Below are 23,319 nucleotides of genomic sequence, written 5' to 3' on the forward strand. Positions count from 1 at the left end.
CAATAAGCAGAAGTTGACGAGTGAATTGACTTTAAGAGGAATATGAGATCAGCCCTGGAACTGAAGGTCCCCTGTAGGTCACATCACTGAGGGAGCTCCCACCTTACCCAGAGAACAGTCATTGACTTTGTGCCTGGCAGACGTTGCTGGGGATGGAGTTGTCTTTTTATTTGTTCACAGAATGTGGGCTTCACTGGCTGGGCCAGTATTTATCGCCCATCCCTAGTTTCTCTCGGGAAGGTGATGGTGAGCTGCCATCTTGAACCACTGCAGCCCTGAGGCGTAGGTACACCCACAATGCTGTTAGGCCTAGGTCGATGTGCTGGGTGATCCACCCACTTTGGTTACTCTTCAAGTCTATACAGGTTTAATATAGTTCAGAGGGCAGCTGAGAGTCATAGAGGTTTACAGCATGGAAACAGGCCCTTCGGTCCAACTTGTCCATGCTGTTTTTTTTTAAAACCCCCAAAGCTAGTTCCAGTTGCCCGTTTTTGGCCCGTACCCCTCTATACCCAACTAAAGTCAACCTCATTGCTGTGGCTCTGGAGTCACATGTAGGCCAGACTGGATAAGGATGACAGATTTCCTTCCCTAAAGGACATGAGTAACCCATCATTTCATTGTCACCATGACTGAGACAAACCTTTGTTTAATTCCAAATTTTTTGATTGAATTTAAATTTTACCAGTTGCCATGGCGGGATCTGAACCTGAGGCCCCCATAGCTGGCTAATCGAGTGCCATTCCCGCTGTGTCCCTATCTCCCCCTGAGTATCAGTGAGTGGGCAATAAATGTTGGCCCAGCCAGCGACACCCAGGTCATATGAAAGACTGAAAATAGAACCACTGCTCGCGCTGGGCTCTGGTTACTGTGCGGTGTGTCATTCTCTAACCAGGAATCGAACCCAGGCCACAGCAGCAAGTGCACCAAATCCTAACCACCAGGGAAAACTCGTTTAGCCTGGTATTTCCTAACCATCTCCTGTCCAAGTACTAACCTAGCTCAAGTGGCACAGTGGGTTAGCACTGCTGCCTCACGGCGCCAGGGACCCCGGGTTCGATTCCCGGCTCGGGTCACTGTGTGTGTGGAGTCTGCACGTTCTCCTTGTATCTGCGTGGGTTTCCTCTGGGTGCTGCGGTTTCCTCCCACAGTCCAAAGATGTACGGGTTAGGCTGATTGGCCGTGCTGAATTCTCCCTTAGTATCAGGGGATTAGCAGGGTAAATATGTGGGGTTATGGGAACAGGGCCTGGGGTGGGACTGTGGTCAGTGCAGACTCGGTGGGCCGAATGGCCTCCTCCTGCACTGTAGGGATTCTATGATTCTAATCACTGTGCCTCCAGTTAAACTGAAGCTTTATCCAACACAATTTTTTAAAACCATCTCGGCTTTTGGCTCAGATGAAGAGTGAGATGAAACCCGGGAGAGAGTGCAATGTCTCGGATCGTGTCGGTCCCTTTCGTGGGGACAAATTGGATTCAGTTTGAATTGGGGTTTTTTTTGGTTGGAATAAATGTACCGAAAGGTACCAAAAACAAGCGCACCCCTCACCCCTGGCCCAGACTTCACCCTGCTGAACCTAACTGTTCAGCGAGTGTTTAGAAAGATTCACCTCTATCTATCGCTTCTCGGCCTTTTGGCTAAGATGCAAATGAGATCGAGCCTCGGAGGAGGAGCTACACCTACTCCAATCAGCTTGTAGATCAAGTCGATCTACAATCATGTAGATCAAGCCCAGGGCAGGAGGTGAAGAGCCCTGTCTTGCCAGCTTGGATCGGGAATGTCCCAACTTGTTGGGACCCTGAATTGGCTTTAATTTGACTCGATTGGATTGGGATAAAGTTTAAAAAAAGACCTCTGCTCCAGCAAGAATTACTAAACGCAGCTGGGGTACGAGGATTTGTTGTCTTATCACATAGAAATATGGAAGATAGGAGCAGAAGGAGGCCATTTGGCCCTTCGAGCCTGCTCCACCATTCATCATGATAATGGCTGATCATCCAACTCAATAGCCTAATCCTGCTTTCTCCTCATAACCTTTGATCCCATTCGCCCCAAGTGCTATATCCAGACACCTCTTGAATACATTCAATGTTTTGGCATCAACTACTTCCTGTGGGAATGAATTCCACAGGCTCACCATTCTCTGGGTGAAGAAATGTCTCCTCAGCTCCATCCTAAATGGTCTACCCCGAATCCTCAGACTGTGACCCCCTGGTTCTGGACTCCCCCCACCATTGGGAACATCCCCCCTGCATCCACCCTGTCTAGACCCATTAGAATTTTATAAGTCTCTGAGATCCCACCCCTCCCCCCCCCCCCCCCCCCCCACCACCCCCATTCATCCGAACTCCAGCGAAAACAATCCTAACGGAATCAAAATAAAAGCAAATTACTGCGGATGCTGGAATCTGAAACAAAAAGAGAAGACGCTGGAAAATCCCAGCGGGTCTGGCAGCGTCTGTAAGGAGAGAAAAGAGCTGACGTTTCGAGCCCAGATGACCCTTTGTCAAAGCTGCCTGACCCGTCCCGTCTCTCCTCGTCCCGCCACCCCCAGGATCAGCCGGGTAAATCTCCACTGTGCCCCCTCGAGAGTAAGAACATCCTTCCTCAGAAACGGAGAGCACGTGGTTTGGGAATTGAAAATTAGAGGATATTCTAAACACTGACATAAAAGTTTACAGATTGCAAAGCTTTAATTTGGGATAATCGCAGCCTCTGTGAACTCTATTTTAAGACTTCCGAAAACCTCTGATGTTCAATTATTATTAAAATGCTTAAATGACGTTGACGGGGAGCCTGTCCTTTATTTCAGGAGTGAAGCCGGACTGAGACACATTAAAAATCAACGCAGACTTGGTGAGCATTCACTTTATTTTATTTCAATTCTTGTTTACTGATAGATCTTGCTGTGATAACCAGTTGTAGTTGGAGTTTCTGTACTCCCAGTAGGGTTGATTTGCGAGCAAGTTATTCTTCTTGTAAATTCTGTGGAAATTCTATTTTCCTGCAGAGTTCTACCCGGTTTATTTTTCTGGTTATCATGTGAAGGATTTGCCTGTCAGAAAACACCTTTTGTCCGGCACAGATTTGGGGTTGAACTTGTTGAGCATTTCTTGCTCGTATCGACTGTGAGGTTTCAAGCGTTTGCGCCTTGTATCCCAATCATTTGATCTTAGGGGTCCATTCATATATGGTCAGCGCTGCTGCCTCAGAATACCAGGGACGCGGGTTCGATTCCCGGTTTGGGTGACTGTCTGTCTGGAGTTTGCACGTTCTCCCCGTGTCTGCGTGGGTTTCCTCGAGGTGCTCTGGTTTCCTCCCACAGCCCAAAGGTATGTGGGTTAGGTTGATTGGCCATGTTAAATTAGTGTCAGGGGGATTGGCAGGGTAATTATGTGGGGTTACGGGGATAGGATCTGGGTGGGATTGTGGCTGGTGCAGACTTGATGGGGCGAACGGCCCCCTTCTGCACTGTAGGGATTCGATGATGTCTCTGAGTGTGGTCTTAAGTGTTTGTATCTTACACCTGACTGCGTACCTTGTATGTGTGATTTCCAATCAAAGACTTTGGACCACCGTGCTGCCCCACGTGACAATAATAAATTAAATCAAATCAAATCATGAATATGGTGATGGAACAAAAAAAGGAATTTCGAGACTGGATCAGTGATGGGCAACTTGGGCTGGTGAGAGGGCAGCATGATTGGCTCTCCCTCACCTCAATGGACAACAAGATTGAAATTGGGCTTGTTCACTAACTGCGACCCCATGAATAAGATTAAATAGATTTAATACACGCTGAATATTTAATAACGTCAGTGAGAAGGCCATCACTCACTTCAATGTATGTGAATCATCTGAGCTTTGATTCAGTTTCAGAGCACGGAAAAGCACGGAGGACTTCAGAAAGATATAGACCAATAGAATAGACAGATTCACACGGAGAGCTCGGGAGGAGGGAGAGGGGAGAGGTAAAGTTTATTTATTAGTGTCACAAGTAAGGCTTACATTAACACTGCAATGAAGTTACTGTGAAAATCCCCCCTCAGTCGCCATACCCCAATACCTGTTCGGGTACACTGAGGGAGAATTTAGCCCGGTCAATCCACCCTAACCAGCACGTCTTTGGGAGGAAACCGGAGCACCCTCTGCCTTCTCCGTAGCAACCTCCCATCTCTCCGCTTGGCAACCTCCTGCCCATCCCCATAGCGACCATCCCGCTGACTCCATGGCAACCTCCCTCTCGGCAACCTGCTGTCCCTCCCCATTGCAACCTCCCTGCACCCCCCGCCATAGTGACCATCCTGCTGACTCCCATCACAACCCCCCCCCTCCCCATAGCGACTGTCCTACCCCTCCCCCTCCCCTTAGCAACCCTCCCACCCTCTGCCAAAGTGTAATCTTTGGTCTTACCTTCCCATCTTTGCAATGAGCCAAAGTGCAGGTGGTTCAGACTTGAGGACACGCGCTCTAATTACCAACAGCGCCGCTTGAGAAACAAAAACTGGACCTCGCTTTTAGGAAAACAGTCAGATTCCTCCCGAAAGCAACAAGAGTCGACGTTTGCGAGAGTCTCGGTGGTGGATGTGTTTATACCTCCTGCTCCAGCCCAGTCTCCCTCCAAATCTCCAGGCAGCAGGGTCGGACGGGATTGGGAGAGAACCCTGGTATGTGTTGGGCGGCGGCAAAGACAACTGCCGTTATTGTTCTGTTTGCCAGCAGCTTATTGAGGGGGAAAAAAACCAGATATTAAAACAACCCCCAAAGAATAATTCAGCTCAATCTGGGACGGCTGCCCGTGGAAGGACATCTCCTATTTCCTTTCCCGCTGAATGGAAGCCAAGGCCTCTGAGGGAATGTAAATATTCCAACTGCCAAGGTTTCTGAGGGCTCCTAGTTTAACCGCGAGATTAATGGCTTTTGCAGCGATTTTCTTTTTTAAAGGAAAGTGTTCCCGAGTATTGACATTTTGGGCTAACTCCCTAGAAAGAGGGAAAAGGCAGAAACCTGATATCTACAGTATAATTAAACTGGGATTAATGGTCCTGACAGTTCAAGATCCCTAATCCCTGAGGAATTCAGTCAGTAATGCCAAGCTCATTACATTGGCACAGGAGCAGAAAGCTGTGGCATTGGGTGACTGATCTCCACATTCAGGCATTGTTCGCCCGAGGAACATTGATAAAGCTCGCACAAACAGCGAAACCGCTCCACTGGCCCACGGGTGGCGGTTGGTTGGAGGCCAATATCTCAGTCCCAGGACGTCAGGCAGACCTTTCGTAGTGGCCTAGGTCCAGCCACCTCCACCTGCTTGACGAACAGCCTTCCCTCCATCGCTGGGTCAGCAGTGTGTTCCCCGAGGCTCTGTTGGGTCAGCGGTGTGTTCCCCGAGGCTCTGTTGGGTCAGCGGTGTGTTCCCCGAGGCTCTGTTGGGTCAGCGGTGTGTTCCCCGAGGCTCTGTTGGGTCAGCGGTGTGTTCCCCGAGGCTCTGTTGGGTCAGCGGTGTGTTCCCCGAGACTCTGTTGGGTCAGCGGTGTGTTCCCCGCGACTCTGTTGGGTCAGCGGTGTGTTCCCCGCGACTCTGTTGGGTCAGCAGTGTGTTCCCCGAGGCTCTGTTGGGTCAGCGGTGTGTTCCCCGAGGCTCTGTGGCGAACAGGTTCCATCGCCGTTTCTTGACCTCAGAGCCGGACCCAGGAAAGATCCAGCCTTGGGCTGGCGGTTAACCAGAGTCGCGGCTGGGACCCGATAAGCTCCAACAAGAAAGGAACCCAAACATCTTAAACAACCTCACATTCCCAAAATCAATAACCCGGAAGAGATCATTGATAAGAAACTTAATCGGAACGGCCACACCCACCATCCAGAGCAAGACAAAATAAACTCCGCTTCTGACACCCCGCACTCGATCCCTCCACTTTTTATCACTCCATTATCCCTCCGCCCCTCCGCTCTATCCCTCCGCCCCTCCGCTCTATCCCTCCGCCCCTCCGCTCTGCCCCTCCGCTCTATCCCTCCGCCCCTCCACTCTATCCCTCCGCTCCTCCGCCCTATCCCTCCGCTTAAACCATGGTTGCTATCAGGGACTTTGCTGTACACGGATAGGGGGAGGCTGTACCACGTGTACACACTGAGGGAGGGGGACTCTGTGTACACGCTGGGGGAGGGGAGTGGGTCTAGTGTGTACACGCTGGGGGAGGGGAGTGAGCCTGGTGTGTACACGCTGGGGGAGGGGAGTGACTCGGTGTACACACGCTGGGGGAGGGGAGTGAGTCTGGTGTGTACACGCTGGGGGAGGGGAGTGAGTCTGGTGTGTACACGCTGGGGGAGGGGAGTGAGTCTGGTGTGTACACGCTGGGGGAGGGGAGTGAGTCTGGTGTGTACACGCTGGGGGAGGGGAGTGAGTCTGGTGTGTACGCACTGGGGGAGGGGAGTGACTCTGGTGTGTACGCACTGGGGGAGGGGAGTGAGTCTGGTGTGTACGCACTGGGGGAGGGGAGTGAGTCTGGTGTGTACGCACTGGGGGAGGGGAGTGACTCTAGTGTGTACGCACTGGGGGAGGGGAGTGAGTCTGGTGTGTACACGCTGGGGGAGGGGAGTGAGTCTGGTGTGTACACACTGGGGGAGAGACTTTAAAAACCAATCACCTCTTTATAATACCTTTAAAACAGGAATTAAACATTCCCCTTTGATTCCCGGATTAATTCTGAAACTCTGTTTGTTTTTTCCTCTCTGAAATACAATCTAATTTTCTCCAAAGGACCTGACGAGATTGCGCCTGACTTTCTAATTTGAAAATGATCCTGAATTCGAACAGTGGTGTTGTTCAGCTTTACCAGGCTTTGTTTTTGTTCTGACTGGCTTCTTCCAAACACAAACCTCCGTTTTGATTCTGAGGAAGAACCCGAGACTGTTTCTAAATTTAGCCTTGTTTGATTTGATTTTCTTTATCTCTTAGAAATTCAGGTAAATTTCCCCTTTGAGTGCTTGAAGTAGCCGCACAAGTCAACATATTCCACAATTCCAACTCCAGAAGTTTATTTATTAGTGCCACAAGTCGGTTTACATTAACACTGCAATGATTTGATGTGATTTGATTTATTATTGTTACATGTATTAGCATACAGTGAAAAGTATTATTTCTTGTGTACTGTACAGTCAAAGCATACTGTTCGTAGAGAAGGAAAGGAGAGGGTGCAGCATGTAGTGTTACAGTCATAGCTAGGGTGTAGAGAAAGATCAACTTAATGCGAGGTAGGTCCATTCAAAAGTCTGACAGCAGCAGGGAGGAAGCTGTTCTTGAGTTGGTTGGTACGGGACCTCAGACTTTTGTATCTTTTCCCTGGTAGAAGAAGGTGGGAGAGAGAATGTCCGGGGTGTGTGGGGTCCTTAATTATGCTGGCTGCTTTTCTGAGGCAGTGGGAAGTGTAGACAGAGTCAATGGATGGGAGGCTGGTTTGCGTGATGGATTGGGCTACATTTAGGATCGTTTGTAGTTCCTTGCGGTCTTGGGCAGAGCAGGAGCCCATCCCAAGCTGAGACACAACCAGAAAGAATGCTTTCTATGGTGTATCTGTAAAAGTTGGTGACAGTCGTAGCGGACATGCCAAATTTCCTTAGTCTTCTGTGAAAGTAGAGGCGTTGGTGGGGCTTCCTTAACTATCTTATATCAAGGATCTGATATAAAACAAAGGATAACTACCCCCTCCACCTGCCCCCGAACACCTCCCACAGGCACAGGCCACTCAAACATTCCCTCCCCCCCCCGCCCCATTGGAGATGTGGATCTGCCCCACCCCCCCACAGACACAGGGAGCTGCCCCCGCCCCCTCGGGGATATGGGTCACTCCCACTTCTCGCCATCACGGACACAGAATTACCCCCCCACTCCCAACGGACACGAGGGACTCTCCCCACTCGCAGAGAGAGACACGGGGGATCCGCTCCCCCCCCCCCCCCCCTTGTGGATCAGGGGGACTCCCCCAGGGTCCCCATGAACAAGGGGGATCCCCTCCCTCACCTCCTGCTCCATGGACATGGGCGAACCCTCACCCACACCCCACCACATGCGCACGGGGAAGGGGAAACCCCCCCCCCCCAAAGCAATGCATACTCCAAAGGAGTTCCCCCGGCACTTGGTGAGGGAGAATTCCTAATGTTGTGTTGGTGGTGGGAGTGGATGGGGGATGGGGGGTGGGGGTGGTGGCGGTGGTGGATGGGGGTTGGGGGTGGATGGGGGGTGGGGTGGGGGGTGGTGGTGGATGGGGGGTGGGGGTTGGGGGTGGTGGTAGTGGATAAGGGGAGGGGAAGCCCCATTAATTTTATGTAAATGCATTGAAATGAGGTTCTTTTGTTAGCTCTGTTTCATCTTTACCCACATTTTAGATTAAATTCCAATTCACAGACATCATGAAGTCCCTACAGTGTAGAAAGAGGCCATTCGGCCCATCGAGTCAGCACCGACCACAATCCCACCCAGGCCCTATTCCCGGAATCCCTCGTATTTACGTATCTAGCCTCGTATCTAGCCCCCGCCCCCCCCGACAGTAGGCTTGGCCAATCAACCTAACCCTTTGCACATCTTAGTTCTTCCGAGACATTTGAGATTTTGGATGATGTCCCTCACACAGTCTGTCTTGTGGCTCATCTTTTTCTCCTTCACAACAGTTTCCAAGTTCCGAAGTTTGCCGGTTAACCGAATTTGAAAGAAACAGTCAGCAAAACTTGTGGTTAATTAAAATTTTAACAGCTCTTCATTAAATCGGGTACAAGTGTTTTAAATTGGATTACTGCCAAACTTTATCAGGACGGCAGGCTTATCTTTATCCGGTCTGGGAACCGACTGTCCTTCACAAGGACGTTTTAACATTCCTGTGTAAGAAGTCGTTTTCTCATTGCGCGCACTCCCTGGGCAGGATTTTACCGCCTCACTCTGGCGAGACTGGAAACTCCCGCCTGAGATCAGTGGAGATTTCCGTTGTCGCGCCCTGGCCTGTGCTGTTTCCGATTCCCTGGCGGGCGAGGAGGTTCCAGCCACAGAGTTTTAAACTAATGTCAGTTGTTTGCCAAGCTTTTAACTTCCTCTTTAACCTGGTTTTTTTTTTACGGCTTTGTTTTCAAGTTTATTTATTAGTGTCACAAGTCGGCTTACATTGTAACACTGCAATGAAGTTACTGTGAAAATCCCCCAGTCACCACACTCCGGCACCTGTTCGGGTACACTGAGGGAGAATTTAGCACCCTAACCAGCACAGTCTTTCAGACTGTGGGAGGAAACGGGGGCGCCAGGAGAAAACCCACCCAGACATGGGGAGAATGTGCACACTCCGCACAGACAGTGACCAAAGCCAGAAATCGAAACTGGGTCCCTGGCACTGTGAGGCAGCAGTGCTAGCCAGTGTGCCAGGCTGGCTTTACTTTAAAAATTAAACCACATTTGCCCAATTTTGATCCAGATTATTGTTTCTAGAAGTTTAACAAAAAAAAAGTTAAACTAATCGGGCTGCAACTGTTGGGCTTATCTTCACAGTAATTTTTCAATAATAATATTTGCAATTCTCTAGTCCTCTGGCACCATCCGTGAGTTTAAGGAAGACTGATAGATCATGGGCAGTGCCTCCGCTTGTTCCCCTCTCACTCCCCTCATTCTCCTCGCGTCCATCTCACCCCAGAACCTTATCAAATCATCACCTCCTCCTTCACCATGACCTGGGCAGCATCACCTCCACTGGTCAAGACAGATGCAAAGTACTTTTTTAATCCAGTTTTTAGGGACCCGGGCATCGCCGGCTGGGCCAGTATTTATCGCCCATCCCTAATTGCCCGATGGCATCTGAGAGTCAGCCACGTTGCTGTGGCTCTGGAGTCACATGTAGGCCAGACCGGGTAAGGATGGCAGATTTCCTTCCCTAAAGGATATCAGTGAACCAGATGGATTTTTCCAACAATTGACAATTGGTTTCATAGTCATCAGTAGCTTCTTAATTCCAGATATTTTTTAATTGAATTCAAATTCCGCCATCTGCCGTTGTGGGATTCGAACCCCAGTTTCCCAGAGCATTGCCCTGAGTCTCTGGTTTTATTAGTCCAGTGACAATACCACTCTGCTGCCACCTCCCCATATTAATTTAAAACCTCGGTTACATTTCCAGTCGCTTTGAGGCCCGCACTCAGCCTGCTCCTTTTCCCATTTATATGAGTGGAGAGAACTTTGGAGATTCCCCTTCATGTTCGCTGCCACCCTCTTTCCATACTCTTTGTTTCACTTTGCTTTTGCTGTATAGGTGGCACCGTGGTCAGCACTGCTGCCTCACACTGCCAGGGACCCGGGTTCGATTCCCGGCTCGGGTCACCGTCTGTGTGGAGATTGCACGTTCTCCTTGCGTCTTTTTCTTAAATCATTCTTCGTGGCCAGCATTTATTGCCCGCCCCTAGTTGTCCAGGGGCAGTTGAGAGTCACTCACATTGCTGTGGCTCTGGAGTCACATGTAGGCCAGACCGGGTAAGGACGGCAGATTTCCTTCTCTGAAGGGACATGAGTGAACCAGATGGGTTTTTACAACAATGGTTTCATGGTCACCAGTAGATTCTTAATTCCAAATATTTTCCTTTTTGTTGAATTCAAATTCCACCATCTGCCGTGGCGGGATTCGAACCGGGGTCCCCAGAATGTTAGCTGAGTTTCTGAATTAATGGTCCAGCGATAATACCACTGGGCCATCTCCTCTACCTTCCGTGGGGTTGCTCCGGTTTCCTCCCACAGTCCAAAGATGTGGGGGTTAGGTTGATTGGCCATGCTAAGAAATTGCCCCTTAGTGCCCTAGGGTGTGTAGGTTAGAGGGATTAGCGGGGTAAGCATGTGGGGTTGTGGTTTGGGGGTGGGATTGTTGTCAGTTCGGACTCGATGGGCCGAATGGCCTCTTTCTGTACTGTAGGGATTCTATGATTTCACCCCCTCTCTGAACCTGCTATAATCAGCCTGGGACTCGGTCGTATTTGTGACCTGACGCTGGTCACCAGGACACTTTTTGTCCGCGTGGCGGAGGGTCAGTGTGTATTGTTTGGCGGTGGGAGCGGGGATGGGGGCCAGTCCCGGTGATGAAGGGTGTGCCGGTGCGCTGCCAAGAGGACCCAAACTCGGTCCAAAATCTCCTGAACTGTGACGGTTCCCTGGCTGCGCTCGGCTTGAAAGAATGTTGTGCTCGAACCTGAGCTTGTTGGCAAAACTAATTTTAAATAAGCGCCAAACACTGGATCCGTTTCTCCCCCTCATTCCTGCAGTGAATGATTCGCAACAAAAACAACTTCACGGCTGTTTCTCTGACTGAGTTTCTGACTAGTGCTGTTTTTGGACTCGGGCTGGAATTTATCGTCCGATAAACGGGCCTTCGGATCAGGGATTTCCATTCAGCGTTGTTCGGATTGGGAATCGTGTACTGAGGGAATGAACGGGCCGGGACTTGCTGAAATATGTTTGGATTAACTCCGTAGTTCGTTTAAGAAATTGACATCGCTGCCTTTCTCCATCGCTGTTTTGAATGTTGAAGTTTAACCTGAGTTATTAAGACGGGGCAGATCGCTGGTATCCTGTACCCCGGCTCGAGTGGCGCGTTGGTCAGTTTGGGGTGGCGCGGTGGTTAGCGCTGCTGCCTCACAGCGCCAGGGACCTGGGTTCGATTCCCAGCTCGGGTCACTGTCTGTGTGGGGTTTGCGCGGTCTCCCCGTGTCTGCAGGGGTTTCCGCCGGGTGCTCCGGTTTCCCCTCTCAGTCCGAAAGACAGAGAAACGTAGAAGTATAGGCAGGAAGGGGCTGTTTGGCCGTTCGAGCCTGCTCTGCCGTTCATTTTGATCGTGGCTGTTCATCAAATTCAATATCCTAATCCCCCCTTCCCCCATATCCCTCAATCCCTTTAGCTCCAAGAGCGATATCTAATTTCTTCTTGAAATCACACAACGTTTTGGCCTCAGCTACTTTCTGTGGGAGTGAATTCCACACATTCCCCACCCTCTCCTCAGCTCAGTTCTAAAAGCTTTACCCCCTTATCCTCAGGCTATGACCGATAGTTCTTGTTGGGGTGGATTGGCCGTGCCAAATTCTCCCTCGGTGTACCCGGACGGGCGCCGGAGTGTGGCGACTAGGGGATTTTCGGAGTAACTTCATTAATTAAGCCTACTTGTGATGAATAAATAAACTTTAAACTTTACATGAAGGTTGTCTCCAGGTCTTGGTAGCCATCATTGGCAAGGTTGGCATTATTGCCAATGACACTGAGGACCCAGGGGGTGCGGCTGAAGTGACAGAATTCATTTGCTGTTTGATTAGAAATGCGTCGGTAATTAAAAATGTTCCCTCTATAAAAGTGCAGCAGTCAGACTGATGCACAAACCCCGACTTGTTCAGGCGACCTTATTGAGACATATCGGATTCTCGGGGTCTTGACCGGGTCGATGCTGAGAGGCTGTTTCCCCGTGGAGGAGAGTCTGGGACCAGAGGGTGGAATCTCAGACTGAGGGGGGTCACCCATCGAGGACAGAGATGAGGAGGAATTTCTTCACTCAGAGGGGAGTGAATCTGCGGAATGCTTTACCGCAGAGGGGCTGTAGAGGCTTCGGGGGGGGTCACTGAGTATGTTCAAGGCTGAGATAGACAGAGTTTTAATCAGTAAGGGGCTCGAGGGTGATGGGGACAAGACGGGAAAGTGGAGACGAGGATTATCACATCAGATCAGCTATGATCTTATTGAATGGCGGAGCAGACTCGATGGGCTGAGTGGCCTGCTTCTTATGGTCATCTGGGTCACTGATGTCCTTTTTTAAAGGAAATCTGCTGTCCTTACCCGGTCTGGCCTACCTGTGACCCCAGAGCCACAGCAATGCCTCTCAGTTCAAGGGCAGTTAGGGATGGGCAATGCTTGCTGGCCAGCAAACCTGAAATATTAGTCATGGGGTCATAGACAAAGGGTTTTACAGCACAGAAAGAACCCCTTCAGCCCATCGTCTCTGTGCTGGCCATCAAACACCTATCTATTCTAATCCCATTTTCCAGGTCCGTAGCCTTGTGTACTGCAGCAATGCAAATGCTCATTTAAATACTTAAATATTGAGAGGGTTCCTGCCTCTACCACCCTTTAGGCAGCGAGTTCCAGACTCTCACCGCCCTCTGGGTGAAAATGCTTCTCCTCAGTTCTCCTATAAACCTCCTGCCCCTTCCCTTATTTCCCTCTCTGCTAAGGGGAAAAGTTCCCTCCTAATTACCCTATCCGTGTCCCTCATCACTTTGTACACCCCACCTCCGGTCCCCCCTCAGCCTTCTCTGCTCCGAGGAAAACAATCCCGGTCTAACCAGCCTCTCTCCATCGCTGAAACACTCCCAGCCCAGGCAGCGTCCTGGTGAACCCCCTCCGCACCCCGTCCAGTGCCATCACAGCCTTCCTACAGTGTGGAGACCGGAACTGCTCACAGTGCTCTCGCTGTGGCCTCACCAGTGTTTTACGCAGCTCCATCATAACCTCCCCGCTCTTGTATTCAGTGTCTCAGCTAATAAAGGCAAGCATAAGAACATAAGAAATAGGAGCAGGAGTAGGCCATCTAGCCCTTCGAGCCTGGGTTTTTGCGACTCATGCACAAGGACCCCGAGGTCCCTCTGCACCGTCGCCTGCTGCAGTTTTTCGCCACGTAAGTAATAGTCCTTCCTACCATTCTTCCTACCAAAGTGGACCACCTCACACTTGCCAACATTAAATTCCATTTGCCAGTTCCTGGCCCATTCGCCCAGCCTATCTAGATCCTTCTGCAGACTCTCCACACCCTCCGCACAATTTGCCGTTCCCCCAATCTTGGTGTCATCAGCAAATTTCGACTCCTATGCCTTCCTAACCACCTTATCCACCTATCCTGCTGCCTTCAGGGACCTGCGGACACGCACCCCAGTGCCCCTCTGTACTTTGTACCATTCATTGTGAATTCTCTTGCCTTGTTCGTCCTCCCAAAATGCATCACCTCCCACTTTTTTCAGGGTTAAATTCCATTTGCTGCCGTTCTGCCCGTCTAAATCGCCCTGTAATCTAAGGCTTTCCTGCTTGCTATTTACCACATCGCCAATTCATGTGTCATCTGTGAACTTACTGATCCACCACCCCCCCCCCCCAACATTCATGTTGGTTTGACCTTTCCTGTTGACGCTCCTTTAGTGTCTGAAGGCCCACATGAGAAACAGATGGCTGCGCAGGAGCTCTGAGGCTCTCTGCGTGTCTTGCCGATCAGAGTTGTGACCGTCCAGATGCCGTTTGGTCGGCGAACGAGACGTTCGTCGCTGCACCCTTGCTGAGGTGCCGCAAAATCCCCTGAGATGGGTTTGTGTCTGAGCTTTCAGCCAGCGGCCACCAGATGGCAGGCAGCGTCCAGTAACCTCACTCCGATCCCGGCTGCAATGACCGAGTTCCCTCCGAGGGTTAATGGGTGCCTTTGTGCCAAGTGAGGCCTGTGAACGTTCTGCAGTTCCGGCAACCTCCGGGTCAGAATAGTTTGTGTATGAATCTGTAGCCGGTGAGAGCTCTGAAGTTGCTGTTCCCTTTGCCTTGTGCCCGAGGTAAATCCCGAATTTCCTCCTCCACTGGCCCATTCAACAGTTGGACTTTTGAAGGGATATTTTTGCCAGAATGTGAATGTCAGTGGAATGACAGCAGTGAGCACACTGATAGGTGATAGACATGCCAAGCTGTGGTATGTGCCAAGATGTGACATTTAAGATACAATCGGCACATTTTCCAGCACCGGAGGCCATTTGGCCCCTCTCTGTCTGTGCTGTCCCTCTGAAAGAATCTTCCCCTTGTCGTGCCTTGACCCCTGACCCTCCTGCTGGATACTGCTCACAGCTCTGGAGGACGATTGAACTGACTGGGGCTCCTCAACTTTATTGATGACCTGTTGGAGGCCTTTAAAATGATGATTGGGTTGGAAAGGGTAGATTTTGATTTGATTTATTATTGTCACACGTATTAGCATACAGTGAAAAGTATTGACTCTTGCGTGCTACACAGACAAAGCATACCGTTCGTAGAGAAGGAAAGGAGAGAGTGCAGAATGTAGTGTTACAGTCACAGCTAGGGTGTAGAGAAAGATCAACTTAATGCGAGATAGGTCCATTCAAAAGAAGCTGTTCTTGAGCCTTGAGTACAGACTTTTGTATCTTTTTTTTCCAAAGGAAGGAGATGGAAGAGAGAATGTCTGGGATGCGTGGGATCCTTAATTATGCTGGCTGCTTTGTCGATGCAGCAGGAAGTGTAGACAGAGTCAATGGATGGGAGGCTGGTTTGTGTGATGGATTGGGCTACATTCATGACCTTTTGTAGTTCCTTGCGGTCTTGGGCAGAGCAGGAGCCCATTACCAAGCTGTGATATGACCAGAAAGAATGCTTTCTATGGTGCATCTATAAAAATTGGTGAGAGTCGTAGCTGACATGCCAAATTTGCTTAGTCTTCTGAGAAAGGAGAGGCATTGGTGGGGCTTTCTTGACTATAGTGTCGGCTTGAGGGGGACCAGGACAGATCTAAAAACCTGAAGCTCTCAGCCCTTTCTACTTCTTCCTCGTTGATGTAGACAGGGGGGATGTGAAGTGAGTGTCTCTCCCTGTGAGAGAATCCAAAACCAAGGACCGCAAGTACAAGATAGATATTAGTCAGGCTTCCACCAAACTAAACAGCTCCTCATCAAACCCAGAAGTGATCTCCTGCGCGATTGTGATAAACTATTGCCTCTTGTTTGCAATCATTCCCTATCGCTGAGACTGGATAAATAGCAAATTATTGCGGATGCTGGAATCTGAAACCAAAAGAGAGAATGCTGGAAAATCTCAGCGGGTCTGGCAGCGTCTGTAAGGAGAGAAAAGAGCTGCCGTTTCGAGTCCAGGCGACCCTTTGTCAGACGCTTGTTTCTGAATACTTCCATGGTGTTGAACCTCCTCCCTCTGGGATGGCACGGTGGCACAGTGGGCAGCGCGGTGGCACAGTGGATAGCACTCCTACCTCACAGCGCCAGGGGACCTGGGTTCAGTTCCGGCCTTGGGTCACTGACGGTGTGGAATTCTCCCCATGTCTGCGGGGACTTCCCCCCCCACAGTCCAAAAATATGGTTGATTGGCCATGCTAAATTGCCCCTAGTATCTGGGGGATCAGCAGGGTAAATATGTGGGGTTACGGGGATAGGGTCTGGGTGGTACAGGCTCAATGGGCCAAATGGCCTCCTCCTGTACTGTAGGGACTTTCTTCAATCTCCTCCAGCCCTATAACCCTCCGCTTCTCTAATTCTAGTCACTTGACCATCATCAACTTTAATCATGGCACCATTAGTGGCTATTCCTTCACCTACCTTCTCACTCTTCCATCACCTCTTCACCTCTCTATCCGTCCTTCCTTGTTTGGAAGTTATTTCTTTTGGTTACCTGTCCCCGTATCTCCTCGCGTTGACTCGTTCTCAGGGTTTGTTTGGTTCTTGTGAAGCTCCCTGGGTTGTTTTGTCACATTATGGTGGCTACGTAAATGCAAGTTGTTGCTGCAACGTATATGAGAGAAAAAGGGACGTAGAGAGTTTTAAAGTTTGTTTACTCGTGTTCACAAATGGGCTTACATTAACACTGCAGTGAAGTTAGTGTGAAAACCCCTAGTCGCCGCACTCCGGCGCCTGTTTGGGTGCACTGAGGGAGAATTTAGCACGGCCAGTGTAACTAACCAGCGTGTCTATCGGAGTGTGGGAGGAAACCACAGAGAGAGATGTTGAAAGGCTGAGATGAGTTAAGTGGAATGGGGGGGGAGTATAAACTTGTGGAGTTGAACACTGGCACTGGGGAGTTGGAGTGAATGGCTGGTTTTTATGCTGAATATTCATTCTCTCTAGTTGGATATTTCCAAGTCCCCACAACCCTCTAAATTTGAACAATCCACCCAACTTCTCCCATTGTTCTTTGGCCAATCTTAACTTTCATGGAAATCATAGAAACCCTACAGTACAGAGGCCATTTGGCCCATCGAATCTACACCAACCACAATCCCACCCAGGCCCTACCCCCAGATCCCTGCATATTTTACCCACTAATCCCTCAAACCTACGCATCTCGGGACACTAAGGGGCAATTTTAGCACGGCCGATTAACCTAACCCGCACATCTTCGGACTGTGGGAGGAAACCGGAGCACCCGGAGAAAACCCACGCAGGCACGAGGAGAATGTGCAGACTCCACACAGACAGTGACCCGAGCCGGGAATCGAACCCGGGTCCCTGGTGCTGTGAGGCAGCAGCGCTAACCCACTGAGCTACCGTGCCACCCGTACGGGAATTTTATTCCCTGTTACTTACCGATTATTTTAATGACTTTCTAACTTCCAATTTTAAGTACCCTTTAATTTAAGTAACCTTGAGTCCAATGATATGGGGGTTAGGTTGGTTGGGTGTGCTAAATTAACCCTTACTGTCCTAGGATGTGATAGGTTAGAGGGATGAGCAGAGTAACTCAACGGAGATAGGGCCTGGGTGGGATTGTGGTCAGTGCAGACTTGATGGGCCAAGTGGCCTACTTCTGCACTGTAGGGATTCTATGGTAACCCCTATTAAAATCCTTTGCGATTTTGAACCTCTCCTTCACTTTTTCAATTCTAATGAAAAGGGCCAATTTTCTCCAGTCTGTTCACACTGTGAGCTCTCGTTCTTTTCCCCGCTGCACTCTCTATCCAGACAGACACAGGGAGAATGTGCAAACTCCACACTGACAGTGACCCAAAGCTGGGAATCGAACCCGGGTCCCTGGTGCTGAGAGGCAGTAGTGCTAATCACCGTGCCGCCCTTACTCTGACTCCACTGAGTAACTCACTACTCTCTATTTTAGCGCTGTTGGTCTCTCCCAATATTACTCTCCAATGTTCCCTCCTGGTTCCCAAACCTCTGCCGACTTAGCTTAAATATATCCAGTCTCTTCCCATAACTGTTGTTCAGGTGATGTTTGAGTGAGGGATTGCTAAGTTCTGTCTCAGATCATTCAATCTTCCCTGAAGTTGTGATGGCCAGAGTGAAGCCTGTTTTAATGAGTGTGGTTTGACCAGCCGGTTCTCTCATTCCAGTTGGGCCATCTCGCATTTAATCCCCAACCTCTCTTCATAGCATTCCTATAGAATTCCTACAGTGCAGAAGCCCAATACATCACACGAGCCAGCCTCGCCAGGTTTTGCCAGGATTTAAGGATTTTTAAAACAGAATTGGACTTTGAGCTTTTCTATCCAACAAGGAGGAGTGGGGAGGGGGGGGGGAGATACAAACTGCATTGCCGCGGACAACCCAAGCAACTCCTCAGATTTCTTTCAAACTGCTCCTTTCAAGTGGTTATCCCGGAATTACTGAGTAATTAATGAGGAAAGCCTTTCGATTCTTCCGCCCTGGGATCGACCACAACCACAGCTCCAACCGAGTATCCCATTATTCCTTAATTAATTCCTGGATTGGAATCTGTCATTCCGTTTGGAAATCTGCTCGGAGCATCTTCCTGCTATTGATTCTTATACTAGTTTGGCCATGGTATGCAATGGTTGATTTTTGATTTGATTTATTATTGTTACGTGTACCACATACAGCGAAAAGTATTAATTTCTTGCGCGCTATGCAGACAAAGCATACCGTTCATAGAGAAGGAAAGGAGAGAGTGCAGAATGTAGAGTTACAGTCATAGCGAGGGTGTAGAGAAAGATCAACTTAATGCGAGGTAGGTCCATTCAAAAGTCTGACAGCAGCAGGGAAGAAGCTGTTCTTGAGTTGGTTGGTACGTGACCTCAGACTTTAATATTCTTTTCCTGAAGGAAGAAGGTGGAAGCGAGAATATCCGGGGTGCGTGGGGTCTTGATTATGCTGGCTGCTTTGCTGAGCGGGAAGTGTAGCCCTTAATCCCTTTACTATTTTGACATCCGTTTTCTGTTGCTGTGGAAGGAGTGGAGTTCCTACGCCGTCTATTCTTTCCCTCATTGTCCAACTGTCGTCTTCCCCTTCAAGTATTTATCCAGTTCCCCTTTGAAAGTTATTACTGAATCCATTTCCACTGCCCTCACATCAATGGTGGGCAATTTGGGCTGGTGAGTGGGCCGCATAACCGGCCCTCCTCCATCTCAGTGGCCTCGAAGATACCATAGTGGGTCAGATTTCAAAGAATGATGAGAAAGAGTGTAGGAATGAGGTAGAGAATCTGTCAACAAAACAAACGAGATTGTCATCGACTTCAGGAAGCATAAAGGAGAACATGCCCCTGTCTACATCAATGGGTCAAAAGCTTCAAGTTTTCAAGTGTCCAGATCACCAACAACCTGTCCTGGTCCCCCCCCCCAAGCTGACACTATAGTAAAGAAAGCCTCACCAACACCTCTACTTTCTCAGGAGACTAAGGAAATTTGGCATGTCTGCCACAACTCTCACCAACTTTTACAGATGCACCATAGAAAGCATTCTTCCCAGTTGTATACAGCTGGGTATGGGCTCCTGCTCTGCCCAAGATCGCAAGAAACTACAAAGAGTCATGAATAAAGCTCAGCCCATCACTCAAAGCAGCCTCCCATACATTGACTCTGTCTACACTTCCCGCTGCCTTGGAAAAGCAGCCAGAGTAATTAAGGACCCCACGCACCCCGGACATTCTCTCTTCCACCTTCTTCCGTTGGGAAAACGATACGAAAATCTGAGGTCACGTACCAACCGACTCAAGAACAGCTTCTTCCCTGCTGCCGTCAGACTTTTGAATGGACCTACCTCGCATTAAGTTGATCTTTCTCTGCACCCTATGTCTGTAACACTACATTCTGCACTCCCTCCTTTCCTTCTCTATGAACGGTATGCTTTGTCTGTACAGCGCGCAAGAAACAATACTTTTCACTGTGTACTAATACATGTGATAATAATAAACCAAGTCAAAGATTGAAATTGGGCTTGTTCACTAACTGTGACCCCGTGAATAAGATTAAATACATTTAATACACGCTGAATATTTCATAACAAGTTATAGAAAATGCTTAATCATTTAGATATTAATAGAATAGTCATCAAATTCAAAATGGTAAAAATGAAAGAGATATTGACACTTTGGACGCAGAGAGAGTGCACGGCTCTCACAGTTAATGTTGTGAGCAGTCAGCACGCACCTCATTTCACTCACCCTCGCTTTACGTGTGAATCACTTCAGTCAGATTGGTAGGGAAAAAACCTACATGGAGGGGAATCAGCGGAATGTGGGAACCCTGCGTGTGGGCACCGGCTAACAAAATACCTGATGGGCCACACTCGGAACTTGGCCACGTGTGGGCCCCGTGCCCCCCCGCACCCCCCAGGTTGCGAGTTACCCACTGTGGCTCTTAAAGCAATGAATTCAAAACTATTCACTGTGTTTTTATAAAGTTATAAAGTCTGGTTCACTCCTCCCAAGGGGAGAGCAGTCCTGCACAGAAGGAGGCCATTCAGCCCATTGTATCAGTGCCAGTTTTTCCCCAGAGCAATCGCGGCTTCATCATTCTCTCTCTCTCGCCCTGTACCTTCCATCTCTTGCGCGCTGTACAGACAAAGCATACTGTTCATAGAGAAGGAAAGGAGAGAGTGCAGAATGTGGTGTTATTTATATAAACTACTAGTGTGAAGAAGGGGTGAGGGGCTGGGTGAAGAATCTCCATGGCACATTTTTACAGGACTCGGTGGTGAACAGGGACATATCCTCGGTTGTTTGGTAATTTATTTTGCCGAGTGAGTGACGGTTGCAGTGTTCAGTTGGATCATTGATAACGAGACCCTCCCCGCCTTCACAATGGCCAAGCCGGCAACCGTCGCCTCCCAGTTAGTGTCCTGAGTCCTCAGCAGCTCCACACTATCCAAGCAGCATCATCAGCCAATGATTACTTGTTCCCTAGTTACACTAAATGGGGCGGCTCGGTGACACAGTAATTAGTATTGCTGCCTCACTGCGTCAGGGACCCCGGTTCAATACCAGCTTTGGGTCACTGTCTGTGTGGAGTTTGCTCATTCTCCCCGTGACTGTGTGGAGTTTGCTCATTCTCCCCGTGTCTGCGTGGGTTTCCTCCGGAAATTCCGGTTTCCTCCCACAGCCCAAAGGTGTGGAGTCTGGGTGGATTGACCGTGCTAAATTGCCCCTTTAGTGTCCAAAGATGTATAGGTGAGGGAGTATGGCCATAGTACATGTGTGGGGTTGTGTGTGTGTGTGTGTGTGTGTGCGTGTAACTCTGTTGTGTACGTGTGTGAATGAGGTGTGCGAGTGCGTAACCATGTACATGTAACTATGTATGTTTAACTGTGTTGTGTGTAACTGTGTTGTGTACGTGTGAATGAGGTGTGCGAGTGCGTAACTGTGTACTTGTAACTATGTGTGTTTAACTGTGTTGTGTACATGTGTGAATGAGGTGTGCGAGTGCGTAACTGTGTACTTGTAACTATGTGTGTTTAACTGTGTTGTGTACATGTGTGAATGAGGTGTGCGAGTGCGTAACTGTGTACTTGTAACTATGTGTGTTTAACAGTGCTGTGTGTGTGTGTACACGTATGTGTGTGCATGGACATGTGTCTCAGTTTGTGCGCGCACATGTTCATGAGTGTCCACGAGTGTGCTGTAAGTGTAACTGGGGCCTTTATATTTACAGTGAATTACAAAGATGATATTGGACCTTTCCACACGCTGCTGAAGTTTAGGGAAAGTGGCAGTTTAACATCCTCACTCAGCGTTTGAGTTTGAGTGGATACGAGATGAATATTTTAAAGATGAGGCTGGGAGGTAATGGATATGTTCATGGGAAGGATATTGTGTGGGGCTGACAGTAATTTGGAGCCAGATGTGGGGCAGGGAGATGTTAATGTATAGGCTATTGTTTCACTGCTCTCTGGGGAGGCTCCTGAAGATTAAGGGCTGCTGGAGAGCCGAGAGCCTCACTGGGAACACCTGTTATTTAATTACTGAGGATTGGGAAGAATTATTCAGCCGACATGGCGAATTTCCTGTAACGCCAGGCACTCGAGCAATGGGGGCCCAGAATTCTTTCGCGTCAGCCTCAGTGTCACTTTGTAGACTTTTTGTGTTTCCTCCTTTGCAGCAGCTGTGCCGAGGGGAGCCCGCACCGGGGAAAAAAATCTATTCAAAATGTTTCACGTCTCAGATTAAAATTCAGCACAAAGACTGGTAAATGGCGGTTGCCGCTGAGTCGGTCTGCACCCGATTCCCGTCTTCACCGCTTTCCCACTCTTCGGGGCTCTATCGAGTACTCAAAACCTCAAAAACCAGCCAAAGGAACTTCTGTTAAAAGCTTCAACTGTCCCTGAAATGTGATGCAAACGGTAGAATAGAATCCCTACATTGCAGAGAGAGGCCCTTCAGCCCATCGAGCCTGCACTGACCACAGTCCCACCCAGGCCCTATCCCCGTAACTCCATGTATTTACCCTTGCTAATCCCCCTGACATTAAGGGGCAATTTAGCGCGGCCCAACCACCTAACCAGCACGAGGGGGGAAACCGGAGAACCCGGAGGAAACCCACGCAGACACGGGGAGAACGTGCAGACTCCGCACGGACAGTCACCTGAGGCTGGAATTGAACCCGGGACCTTGGCGCTGTGAGGCAGCAGTGCCAACCACTGTGCCGGCCATCCTCTGTGCCATCTGATTACCTGTTACTACCTCTATAACATTGCTCGATATAGCCCAGTTTAGCTGCCATTCTTACTGATCACCCCGACTGTTCCAATCACCTTCAGGGTTCTACCCTCCGTAAACCTAAGGCCATCCGAACCTCGCTGTCCATCAAGACCGCAAAGAGCTACAAAAGGTCATGAATGTAGCCCAGTCTATCAGTCAAACCAGCCTCCCATCCACTGACTCTGTCTACACTTCCCACTGCCTCGGCAAAGCAGCCAGCATGATTAAGGACCCCACACACCCCGGACATTCTCTCTTCCACCTTGTTCCCTTGGGAAAAGATACAAAAGTCTGAGGTCACGTTCCAACCGACTCAAGAACAGCTTCTTCCCTGCTGCTGTCAGACTTTTGAATGGACCTACCTCGCATTGAGTTGATCTTTCTCTACACCCTCGCTATGTCTGTAACGCTACATTCTGCACTCTTTCCTTCTCTATGAACGGTATGCTTTGTCTGTATAGCATGCAATAAACAATACTTTTCACTGTATGTTAATACATGTGATAAATCAAATGTCTGAACTCCCACCAAGTCCTGTTCCCCATCACTCTCTGAGCTCGCTGACCCACCCTGGCTCCTGGACAAATGACACCTCGGCTAATTTTAACTCTT

The 23,319-nt window shown here is 49.4% G+C and overlaps 1 protein-coding gene across 3 annotated transcripts in view; it reads left to right on the plus strand.

Annotated features, from left to right (window-relative positions):
• Positions 1–23,319, plus strand: part of tspan9a (tetraspanin 9a) — a 174,571-nt gene that overhangs the window by 40,641 nt on the left and 110,611 nt on the right. For all 3 annotated transcript variants that reach the window (XM_080191353.1, XM_080191354.1, XM_080191352.1), the window contains one exon: positions 2,815–2,858. Coding sequence is in view for 1 of the 3 variants with exons in the window: in XM_080191352.1 (XP_080047478.1) it covers positions 2,815–2,858 (44 nt within the window). In the remaining 2 variants the exon portion in view is untranslated. The remainder of the gene's footprint in view (positions 1–2,814; positions 2,859–23,319) is intronic.

This window comes from Carcharhinus amblyrhynchos, chromosome 6 (genome assembly GCF_965287045.1).
Source record: "Carcharhinus amblyrhynchos chromosome 6, sCarAmb.v2.hapA, whole genome shotgun sequence".
NCBI lineage: Eukaryota > Metazoa > Chordata > Chondrichthyes > Carcharhiniformes > Carcharhinidae > Carcharhinus > Carcharhinus amblyrhynchos.